This window comes from Salmo salar, chromosome 10 (assembly GCF_965601325.2).
Source record: "Salmo salar chromosome 10, fSalSal1, whole genome shotgun sequence".
NCBI classification, from domain to species: domain Eukaryota; kingdom Metazoa; phylum Chordata; class Actinopteri; order Salmoniformes; family Salmonidae; genus Salmo; species Salmo salar.
In genome coordinates, this window is record NC_138300.1 from 121,254,878 (window position 1) to 121,266,997 (window position 12,120).

Below are 12,120 nucleotides of genomic sequence, written 5' to 3' on the forward strand. Positions count from 1 at the left end.
TAAAGAAAAATGGACTACTTCAAAATGGAGATGACCCTCAGTGGCGCTGCCCGTGCACTCATAGACGCCATAATGGGACATATAAAGATGATATCTCTGTCTTTCTCTATGTTTACCACATATTACTGTGAAGAATCTATTTGAACGGCCCTCAAACTGGTCATTACTATTGAGAATCTCTTTTTATCATCCTTAAAGCTCTGGTCCAGAGGCTTCGTACGAAGGGTTGCGGTACCTCTCGAGGCTTGCAGAGGCCAAATCGAGCTCCGTATCGCATTGCCGTGTGCCTCCCAAATTCTGTAACAATGTGGAAGGTTCTGCATTGACATGATTGGTTGACGGTGGGCGGGGGGAGGCGGTACGTCCTGTATAAACTGACTTCTTTTGACAACTTCCTTCACAATAACTCTGCAAGAACTCGGAATGCCTTGACTTCTGCGGAGGCCGCGTCGCACTAAATATTGTACGGCCAATGCAGATTCCCGGGAATGACCATTAATCGTCTTTCACGTACGCAGCATTCATCTTGCAGTTTTATCTCCTTTATTAGATTGTGGGCTGGGCCAAACTAAAATGTTTCTGAGAACTCGGGGAGTATGGTTATTATTCATTAGAATCAAAGATTAGCCCCACCCCCCACCACCCCCCCGTGATGCCGTTGGATCGTAATGGAAACTTGCTTACCAACAGTTGCGAAAGTGAGATGGAAAAAAAAAACTCATCAAAAAGACCTGCTTACTTCTGCTTTCTACTGCCAGCTGTTATTTATACTCCTCTCTGTTCTTCACGCTTTACTTTCAGATCGGTCTACTGACTGCCCCATTTTCAATGTTGAGTTTAGGTGGTGACTGTCTACTTAGGTTGCCCACTGTATTGTCTGTAACGGTCGCTTCTTGTCTCTCCACAGGTGTGTGTGTGTTAGTGTGTTATGGTAACGTCTGGTGTGTGAGGCCTGCGTCAGGAGACCCCACTGCCTTTTTCAGCATGTCTGAATCCCAGGTGAGACCTGGAGATCACAAACAAAGATGGCTTCATGTTGAATAGAGAAAATACTACAGTATATACAACATGTCATTGACTTTAGTTGTAGCCCTGAACCAGCTCACCTGATTCACCTATTCAGGGAGCTTGATGATCAGTCGACAAGTTGAATCAGGTGGGCTGGCCCCCAGAGTTGTTGAATCAGGTGGGCTGGCCCCCAGAGTAGTTGAATCAGGTGGGCTGGCCCCCAGAGTTGTTGAATCAGGTGGGCTGGCCCCCAGAGTAGTTGAATCAGGTGGGCTGGCCCCCAGAGTAGTTGAATCAGGTGGGCTGGCCCCCAGAGTTGTTGAATCAGGTGGGCTGGCCCCCGGGAGTAGTTGAATCAGGTGGGCTGGCCCCCGGGAGTAGTTGAATCAGGTGGGCTGGCCCCCGGGAGTAGTTGAATCAGGTGGGCTGGCCCCCGGGAGTAGTTGAATCAGGTGGGCTGGCCCCCGGGAGTAGTTGAATCAGGTGGGCTGGCCCCCGGGAGTAGTTGAGGTACATGAAGCGTCTGGTGGTCCCCGAGGAGACGTTTGACGTTTGAGAACCCCTGCACTACACCACCTATTGTCATTGAACTGGTTTATTGCAGCGTTGAGGTCACTTCACTTTCAACCCAGATGAAATAAATATATATATTTTTTAAATCCACTTGCTTTTTATGAAAACCTTTTCCTCACTCCTCCTGTCCCTCAGACCCCAACATGGCCGCGGGGAACGGAGTGTATGGCCAAGTACAACTTCAAGGGCACCACAGAGCAGGACTTGCCCTTTAACAAAGGAGATGTCTTAACCATCATCGTTGTCACTAAGGTAAAGTACCAAACTCTCCATGTTTAGGAAGCAGCTTGTCTTTTACCACAGCTGCCATTGTCTCTGGCAAGCGAGATTAGAAAACAGACCAAATGGTTTATCGTTTAAGGGGAAACGTTGGCTTAATCTTTTCAGATTTTTGTTGTGTTTCTTGAAATTGTGACGAAGAAGAAGAAAAAAAAGTTTAGAGTTTTTTTTTTAAAGGAGGCGTAGTACTAAATAAATATTTAACAATCTAGATTTTATTATGTAACCTTTTTATTTAACTAGTCAAGTCAGTTAAGAAATATTTCTTATTTACAATGACGACCTACCCCGGCCAAACCTGGACGACGCTGGGCCAATTGGGCGCCGCCCTTTGGGACTCCCAGTCACTGCCGGATGTGATACAGCCTGGATTATAAATTTACCATCTGGATTATAAATTTACCATCTGGATTATAAACTTACCATCTGCCTCCATTTTGAATATAGTTTAACCATTAATTCAGATCACTATTATCAACAAATGGTCATGAGAAGCAAAATGCAAAAAACACAAGTGTTATTAAATATCATTGTAAAAATGAACGAAACTTAAATTAAAAAAGACTTAAATTAAATAAATAATAAAAAATATTTAAAGACACAAATCTTTAGTTACAATACTGACATTTTCAACAATTAACAGTCTAGGGTTCCATATCTAATGGGGTTACAAAGCATGACCGTAGAGATGCCTGCCGGGCCGTGACCGTAGAGATGCCTGCCGGGCCGTGACCGTAGAGATGCCTGCCGGGCCGTGACCGTAGAGATGCCTGCCGGGCCGTGACCGTAGAGATGCCTGCCGGGCCGTGACCGTAGAGATGCCTGCCGGGCCATTGGGCCTATTACATTTACATGTTTAGTCATTTAGCAGACGCTCTTATTCAGAGCGACTTACAGTAGTGAATGCATACATTTCATAATTTTTTTTCTCTCCGTACTGGTCCCCCGTGGGAATCGAACGCACAACCCTGGCGTTTCAAACACCATGCTCTACCAACTGAGCCACACGGGACCACAGGAAATGAGAATTGATCATACAACCTTTCCATGGCGGGCTGAACAAGGACAATTTTAAAACCTGTTTTTAATTTAACCTTTTTTTTTTATCTAACTAGGCAAATCAGAGGGCGAACCAAATACTTTCATTCATACCAGATCTGACTTCAAAAATCAATTGTTGACCAATCCAAAAGGTTATAAGATATCCAATCAGATGGAAGCAGCCAGCATCCTCTAGAAAAGGGGTCACATCTATGCTTGATGGTCTGAGGAGGTGGGCTGTAAATCACAAGTCCTCAGAGGGTTTTCAGTAATGTTGTCCATCTCTCTACGTTATTTACTCAGTCAACCCTGATCTTCTAATCAGAGTAACGGTAACATGTTTTGTCTCAGGACCCCAACTGGTACAAAGCCAAGAACACAGCAGGTCGAGAAGGCACCATCCCAGCTAACTACGTTCAGAAGAGGGAAGGGGTGAAGCAAGGGGGCAAGCTGAGTCTAATGCCGTAAGTACAGTACAGTCTCCATAGCCTGGTTAAACCAGTCTGAATCCTTTTACAACGTTGCTGGAAGTATAGTACAGTCATCACTCCATGTTGTACTGAAATGACTTCCCATGAATACACCGCTAGTGGTGTGCTGCTGCAGGACTCGCCAGTGGCTGTGTAACAGTAAAGATGGCTGTCACGAGTACCATTTTAGGGTCAACAGTCAGTAAGTTAATAGGGTAGATTTTAAGTTTTATTATGCCATTTTATATGTATTGCAATACATACATAGGAATGTGTTTTTTTTTTTTTGTAAGAGCTCTCATCAATTAAAGAACAAACACATTCAATGTAAAATATGACAAAGTGAAATCAAACTATGAAACATTTACGACTTTCAGTTATAGTTCACCGCTCAGAGGCTGATACTCAGGTTGAACGGTTTCTTTGTGTTTCTGTGTGTTTCAGTATGTTTGTGTGATTGTACAGTGCAGATAGGCTGTTTGTCGTGGCAGTGCAGCTGCTGTTATGTGAATCTAAACCCCAGTTGGGCCGTGCTGGGCTGAGCCCTGCCTCTGTCTTCTCAGCCCTGTAATTGTAGTTCACTGTCTGTTTCCAGTGCCGCTTTGTGCTGTCTGCCTGCCTGCCTGTCTATCTGCCTGCCTGTCTGTCTGCCTGCCTGTCTATCTGCCTGCCTGCCTGTCTGTCTGCCTGCCTGTCTATCTGCCTGCCTGCCTGTCTATCTGCCTGCCTGTCTGTCTGCCTGTCTATCTGCCTGCCTGCCTGTCTGTCTGCCTGCCTGTCTATCTGCCTGCCTGTCTGTCTGCCTGTCTATCTGCCTGCCTGCCTGTCTGTCTGCCTGCCTGTCTATCTGCCTGCCTGTCTGTCTGCCTGTCTATCTGTCTGTCTGTCTGTCTGTCTGCCTGCCTGTCTGTCTGCCTGCCTGTCTGTCTGCAAGGTTTCCTGTTGGTTTCTTTCAATCTCCCACATTTAGCCACATGCTTCAGTTCTGAGAAGTGTGTGTGTGTGTGTGTGTGTGTGTGTGTGAGACTCCTTGTTGTAAAAGAAAAGCATTTTGTGACAACTGTTGACAACAATTCCCCCCCCCCCCTCCCCCATTTCCAGATGGTTCCATGGGAAGATAACCAGGGAGCAGGCAGAGAGTCTCCTGATCCCCCCAGAGACGGGCCTGTTCCTGGTCAGAGAGAGCACCAACTACCCTGGTGACTACACTCTGTGTGTCAGCTGCGACGGCAAGGTGGAGCACTACCGTATCGTCTACAAGGAGGGTCAGCTCAGCATCGACGAGGATGAGTTCTTCGAGAACCTCATGCAGCTGGTGGAGGTACAGGGGAAGATATATATATATATATATATATATATATATATATATATATATATAAGCCACCCAATCTATCCCTACCCCCTTAATCTGACCCCTTACCATTTTGACTGTGGTAGATCTGAGAAGTCTAGATAGGTTTAAACGGTGTAGTTGTGGAGATTCCACCATATTGCGTCCACCTTACAGGTCTGCAAACATCAAAGGGCTCGGGCCAAGGGAAACATGTAGGGAAGGAATTAGGACCGGCTCCTAAAGCGAACTGGTACCAATGAGCTTTCCACTCCTGCAAGCAGAGTGTGTGAGCACTGAGCACCGTTGTTGACTATACAGACGTGGTTTCGCTGTTAGTGAGGTGTTCTGGTCTCTGAGACGGTCTGTTAGTGAGGTGTTCTGGTCTCTGAGACGGTCTGTTAGTGAGGTGTTCTGGTCTCTGAGACGGTCTGTTAGTGAGGTGTTCTGGTCTCTGAGACGGTCTGTTAGTGAGGTGTTCTGGTCTCTGAGACGGTCTGTTAGTGAGGTGTTCTGGTCTCTGAGACGGTTTGTTAGTGAGGTGTTCTGGTCTCTGAGACGGTCTGTTAGTGAGGTGTTCTGGTCTCTGAGACGGTCTGTTAGTGAGGTGTTCTGGTCTCTGAGACGGTTTGTTAGTGAGGTGTTCTGGTCTCTGAGACGGTCTGTTAGTGAGGTGTTCTGGTCTCTGAGACGGTCTGTTAGTGAGGTGTTCTGGTCTCTGAGACGGTCTGTTAGTGAGGTGTTCTGGTCTCTGAGACGGTCTGTTAGTGAGGTGTTCTGGTCTCTGAGACGGTTTGTTAGTGAGGTGTTCTGACCTCTGAGACGGTTTGTTAGTGAGGTGTTCTGGTCTCTGAGACGGTCTGTTAGCGGTAGGTTCTAGATCATTTCACCTGAAGACACCTGATCCGGCTTTCACTTTCAAAACCACCCTCTCTTCCTCCTAAACTCCCCTCTCTCTCTCTTCCTTCCTTCCTCCTAAACCCCCCTCCCTTCCTTCCTTCCTTCCTCCCTTCCTTCCTTCCTCCCTTCCTTCCTTCCTTCCTTCCTTCCTTCCTTCCTTCCTTCCTTCCTTCCTTCCTTCCTTCCTTCCTCCCTCCCTTCCTTCCTTCCTCCCTCCTAAACCCCCCTCTCTCCTTTCCTTCCTTCCTCCCTCCTAAACCCCCCTCTCTCTCTCTTCCTTCCTTCCTCCCTCCTAAACCCCCCTCTCTCTCTCTTCCTTCCTTCCTCCCTCCTAAACCCACCTCTCTCTCTCTCCCTTCCTTCCTCCCTCCTAAACCCCCCTCTCTATCTCTCCCTTCCTTCCTCCCTCCTAAACCCACCTCTCTCTCTTCCTTCCTTCCTCCCTCCTAAACCCCCCTCTCTCTCTCTTCCTTCCTTCCTTCCTCCCTCCTAAACCCACCTCTCTCTCTCTTCCTTCCTTCCTCCCTCCTAAACCCCCCTCTCTCTCTCTTCCTTCCTTCCTCCCTCCTAAACCCCCCTCTCTCTCTCTTCCTTCCTTCCTCCCTCCTAAACCCCCCTCTCTCCTTTCCTTCCTTCCTCCCTCCTAAACCCCCCTCTCTCGCTCTTCCTTCCTTCCTCCCTCCCTCCTAAACCCCCCTCTCTCTCCTCTCTCTCTCTCTCTCCACTGTACATGGACTGAGTTGTGGACCTAAAGCACATGTTGATGACATGCGTCTATATATATATATATATATATATATATATATATATTTTTAAACCCAACCAATGCTCTGCTGTTTTTCACAATGCTGCCCTCTGTTGGTTACTGCTAGGTCCTGCTGAATCAATCCTAAGGTTCCTTCCAGGGTTGGGATCAACTCTATTTTTACTTACTGAATTGACATGGAATTGACCTCAACCCTGGTTCAAATCTAACGTACCGACCATCACCAGTATTCACAACCTTTAACCCTTCCTGGGTCATGTTATTGACCGATGCCTTCTCTCTCTCTTTGTCCTCTCCCTGTCCTCAGCACTATACCAAAGACGCAGATGGTCTCTGCACCAAACTGATCAAGCCGAAGCTGGAGGAGGGAACTGTGGCAGCCCAGGATGAGTTCTCTAGGAGTGGCTGGGCTCTGAACAGGAAGGAGCTTAACATTCAGCAGTCCATAGGCAAGGGAGAGTTTGGAGGCAAGTATGTATGTCCCTGTTCATGTATGTCTGTGGCTGTATGGAGACGTTAGACCCTCTGGGGGAACGATGTGTTATTATCAATCACTCCTCTGCATCACAGCCTGTTCTGGGATGTCCACTGTCCACTCTTCAGTTCACTGCACCCAATACCTGTTCTGTTGGTGTGTGTGTGTGTGTGAAATGGTCCGAAATGGATGCTGTCATTCTCACTTACAGACGCAGGATGGGTGTTTAAACCGTCTACACAGAGTGTGCCACTCATTGCCACCCCTGACTATTGAGCCAAGGTATATCCAGGATGTAAAAGGTTGAAACACCCATCCTGAATCTGTGTCTCTCTCTCCCTTCAGATGTGAAGGTGGGAGACTACAGAGGGACCAAAGTAGCTGTGAAGTGTATCAAGCATGATGCCACGGCACAGGCCTTCATCGCAGAGGCCTCAGTTATGACGTAAGTTTCAGAGAGGACTACAACTCTGGTCAGTTTCAGAGCTTTGAGAGAGGACTACAACTCTGGTCAGTTTCAGAGCTTTGGGAGAGGACCACAACTCTGGTCAGTTTCAGAGCTTTGGGAGAGGACTACAACTCTGGTCAGTTTCAGAGCTTTGGGAGAGGACTACAACTCTGGTCAGTTTCAGAGCTTTGGGAGAGGACTACAACTCTGGTCAGTTTCAGAGCTTTGGGAGAGGACTACAACTCTGGTCAGTTTCAGAGCTTTGGGAGAGGACTACAACTCTGGTCAGTTTCAGAGCTTTGAGAGAGGACTACAACTCTGGTCAGTTTCAGAGCTTTGAGAGAGGACCACAACTCTGGTCAGTTTCAGAGCTTTGGGAGAGGACTACAACTCTGGTCAGTTTCAGAGCTTTGAGAGAGGACTACAACTCTGGTCAGTTTCAGAGCTTTGGGAGAGGACTACAACTCTGGTCAGTTTCAGAGCTTTGGGAGAGGACCACAACTCTGGTCAGTTTCAGAGCTTTGAGAGAGGACCACAACTCTGGTCAGTTTCAGAGCTTTGAGAGAGGACCACAACTCTGGTCAGTTTCAGAGCTTTGGGAGAGGACCACAACTCTGGTCAGTTTCAGAGCTTTGAGAGAGGACCACAACTCTGGTCAGTTTCAGAGCTTTGAGAGAGGACTACAACTCTGGTCAGTTTCAGAGCTTTGGGAGAGGACCACAACTCTGGTCAGTTTCAGAGCTTTGAGAGAGGACTACAACTCTGGTCAAGTGTTTTAACATCCTTATTGTTTTCTTAGATCAGTGTTTATATGATCTGTGAGGTTTTGGTTGAATGTGCAGTTATTTAAACAGCTTTTCTAAAATGTTGAACTCTTGCTAATGTGTGTTGGTCGTCTTCTGCAGGCAGCTGAGACACAATAACCTGGTTCAGTTGATCGGTGTCATCGTTGAGGAGACGGGAAGCCTGTTTATTGTCAGCGAGTACATGGCCAAGGTAGGTTGGCTCTTTTATGATTCAGTTAAGTGAAAGGTAGTACATGAATACATAGTTATATAAATAAAGAACCAGATAGCCCAGAATACCTCTCTTTTATAGGGCAGTCTAGTGGACTACCTGCGCTCCAGAGGCCGGACAGTGATCTTCGGGGATTGTCTACTCAAGTTCTCACTGTGAGTATGATAATGATTGATCTGTACATCTTCAATAACATTACCAGAAGTCTGTTTGACAGTGGCTTATAGCAGCCAGTTGGAATTGTAACATTGTCAATTTTGGTCAGCATTGTTAGACTCTTTACATGTCGACCGTCTCCCTCCCCTCGTTGTGGCGTGTGTGTGTGTGAGGCGATGGAGTATCTCGACGCCAACAACTTCAACAGAGACCTCACTGCCAAATGTAAACTACATGAAATAGTTCAACTAAATGTTGCCTGTGTCCCTCCTCCTCCTCTGTAGTGACGTGTGTGAGGCCATGGAGTATCTGGAGGCCAATAACTTTGTCCACAGAGACCTGGCGGCACGTAACGTTCTGGTGTCTGACGAAAACATCGCTAAGGTCAGCGACTTTGGCCTGACCAAAGAGGCCTCATCCAATCAGGACACGGCCAAACTGCCCATCAAGTGGACCTCACCAGAAGCTCTGAGGGAAAAGGTAGGCTAGTGTAATGGAGATTAGAACGTGCTAGAGCTAGCTTGAAATGTCGTCAATGTCGCTATCGAATTTGATCGTTTTCTATAGCTCAACTGGTTTGTATTTTGTCAAGGAGGGCGGTCCACGTGTTAGCGAGGCAGAGGGCTCCGTGTTTGAGCCCTGGTATGGAAAGTTTACCCTGCGGTTGTATTCAGATAGGGAAGAATCTATACTGCTTAGCTAGCACACTGACGTCAGTTTCACTCCTCGCTCTCCTTGTTGTCTTTCGGAGCCTGGATCTCAAATCAACCCTCTAGGACAAGGGGGAGGGGGGCAGGCAAAGTACGGCCTGCCGGGCACTTCAATCTGGCCCGCGAGACATTTTTTAAAATGTATTAAATATTATTATGTTGAGTTATGATTTTTGGCCTAAAATGACTTATTCCATGATATACAAACAACCTCCAATAGATGGCGCTGTGGCCTGGCGGCGTGCTCTGTGTTTCCAATAGATCTCTGTGTTTCCAATAGATGGCGCTGTAGCCTGGCGGCGCGCTCTGTGTTTCCAATAGATGGCGCTGTAGCCTGGCGGCGTGCTCTGTGTTTCCAATAGATCTCTGTGTTTCCAATAGATCTCTGTGTTTCCAATAGATGGCGCTGTGGCCTGGTCAGCGCGCTCCATCACAGCCACTTCATTCCTTGACGACTTTTGACATGAAAAATTTGTGCTGCGAAAATGAGAAGTGAACTCTGAATGTTGTTTTAAAGAAGAATGGACAGCAAATACTTTTTTTACTAATATTGGACATATATGCCAAGAAAGTGTTGCCGTTTTTAAGGAATATAATCTCAATGGTCATTTTTCAAGCAAGCATGCTAACTATGCTAGCTTATCTGTCCTCTCAGGAAAAGGCAAGGAAGGCCTCAACTTGCCACAAATTTTAAAAGCCCAACAAAATATGTTTACTAAAATGGTGCTCTCCTCAAGACTCCGTAGCCAAGGCAAGCTACACAGTGGCACATAAAATCACAAAGCAAACCTTTTGCTGAAAGGGAGTTTGTGAAAGAGTGTATGGTGGCGACTGCTGGTATACTTTGTACTGAGAGTAAAAAAACCAATTCGAGACCATTAGTTTGTCACGTAGAACATCACCAGGTGTGTGGGAGTCATAGGGGAGAAGCTAATCTCCGAGGTTGAAGGAAAAAAAACTGATGGTGTCGATTTAAAAAAAAAAAAAAAAAATAAATAAAAAAATTTCTATAGCGCTGGATGAGACTACTGACCTCAGAGACACCGTTCAACTTTACTTTTTTTTATCAGGAATAAATGAGAAGTTTGAGATAACAGAGGAACTTATTGCGATGGAATCAATGATGGGAACAAACAGGGGCTCCGACTGCTTGGAGGAAATCAACTGACAAACATATCAACAAATCTAACCGGTCAAAACACTGGCCTATTAAAAATATAACAAGACAGTTAAAGAAAGCCCTAACTCAAAATGAATATTTATTCACTGTATTATTATCCCCACCTCTTTAAGGAATACCTGGGATAGGATAAAGTAATCCTTCTAACCCCCCCCCCCCCCCCAAAAAAAAAATATATAGATGTACTATTGTAAAGTGGTTGTTCCACTGGATATCATAAGGTGAATCCACCAATCTGTAAGTCGCTCTGGATAAGAGCGTCTGCTAAATGACGTAAATGTAAAAAAAATTATTCATCAGGAAGCCCTGTGTAAAAGTGTGTTAAAGCTGTAAAACTTGTCAACTTTATATGGGTAAGGGAGGATTAACCATCGTCAGTTCATTACTGCTCAGTGATAAAGGCAGAGCACCAGGACTTGTACCATTTAAAATGTGCGCTGGCTAAGCCGGAGGAAAGTATTTTCGACGTGTGTGGGAACTGAGAGGGGAGATGCGTTTGGTAAATCTATCGAGGAACATTCCTGACGACTTCTCCGAGTTTACAGACTGGCTGGGCAACTTTGCTTTCGGTGTGGACATATTGGGACATCTGAACGATGTAATTGTGAAACTGCAGGGAAATTGTGTTTTTGTGCTTTGGAACTGTATTCCAACGTGAAAACATTCAAGGCCAAACGTATGATGTTCTCCAGACAAATGAGCAGCAGGTCTCGCTCATGTTTCGACACTGGCTGCACTGAACGCGCCCACATCAGGACATACAGTTGCATGCAGAGTTTTTCCGCCGCTTCTTTCACCAAGATAGACACTGAGCTGGAGCTTGTATGATGCCCCCTGTCTTTCCATAGTGAGAAAGCACCACCAGACGCACAATTGTAGCTCATGGACGTCCAATGTGACAGTGCTTTTGAAGGAGAAGTACAAAACCGCAACAATAGACCAGTTCTATGGCTTCCTGAATGTAACAAAGTTCCCAAACGTTAAAAAAGACCGACTGGTGCTTGTTTTATTCTGTGTGAACAAACGTTCTCAGTCATGAATTACAACAAATCCCATCACAGGTCAAATTTAACAAATTACCACTTGTGAGCTATTTATGAGAATCTCAACATCAAAGATGACCGCAGACTTTTTGATTCCCTTGCCAAGATGGGTGACCAGACCCAATGTTCACATTTTAAGACTCAAATAACCATGACTGGGGTAGGCAAGGATGATGCTTTTCCAGTGAGAATTATCCAGCAATGCACTTGGATACAGGTAATAACTAATCAGTCAGATTTGGGCTGAGGTGATTGGATAACTGTAAATATGGCTCACAATGGAGATGATAATTGCTCCTTAATATGCTTTCAGAAACCGACCAATCCAAATGAAACGCTCTTATCATGTTTCACTACCATTTTAGAATCTATTTTTTTTTTTTACACATCTGCTTTTTACATTTTGCATGTCTCCAGATATATATATATATATATATATATATATATATATATATATATATATATATATATATATATATATTTTAAAGTTTGCATATTGTGACTTTGTTTGTACTTTACAAGGGTAGAGATGCAGGATCTCTGTGTGTGTTTGACTGTGTCTGTGATGTTATCATAAGGTGAATGCACCAATTTGTAAGTCGCTCTGGATAAGAGCGTCTGCTAAATGACTTAAATGTAAATGTAATGTTATAAATTATATCCATTTTGTGAAAAATGTGTTCACAAAAACAAACAAGGGTAGGTATGGTACAAGGGTAGAATT

General features: G+C 45.4%; 1 protein-coding gene and 1 non-coding gene across 3 annotated transcripts in view; one reads left to right on the forward strand and one right to left on the reverse strand.

The window, feature by feature from the left end:
• Nucleotides 1-12,120, forward strand: part of LOC106561717 (tyrosine-protein kinase CSK) — a 29,076-nt gene that overhangs the window by 13,575 nt on the left and 3,381 nt on the right. For both annotated transcript variants that reach the window (XM_045688543.2, XM_045688544.2), the window contains exons 2-10: nucleotides 908-999; nucleotides 1,717-1,833; nucleotides 3,253-3,365; nucleotides 4,473-4,692; nucleotides 6,675-6,834; nucleotides 7,188-7,287; nucleotides 8,196-8,286; nucleotides 8,389-8,462; nucleotides 8,748-8,943. In XM_045688543.2, the coding sequence (XP_045544499.1) occupies nucleotides 985-999; nucleotides 1,717-1,833; nucleotides 3,253-3,365; nucleotides 4,473-4,692; nucleotides 6,675-6,834; nucleotides 7,188-7,287; nucleotides 8,196-8,286; nucleotides 8,389-8,462; nucleotides 8,748-8,943 (1,086 nt within the window). In that variant the 5' untranslated portion in view covers nucleotides 908-984. The remainder of the gene's footprint in view (nucleotides 1-907; nucleotides 1,000-1,716; nucleotides 1,834-3,252; nucleotides 3,366-4,472; nucleotides 4,693-6,674; nucleotides 6,835-7,187; nucleotides 7,288-8,195; nucleotides 8,287-8,388; nucleotides 8,463-8,747; nucleotides 8,944-12,120) is intronic.
• Nucleotides 2,799-2,874, reverse strand: trnas-uga (transfer RNA serine (anticodon UGA)). Its single transcript has one exon. It is a non-coding gene; the product is annotated as a tRNA-Ser (tRNA).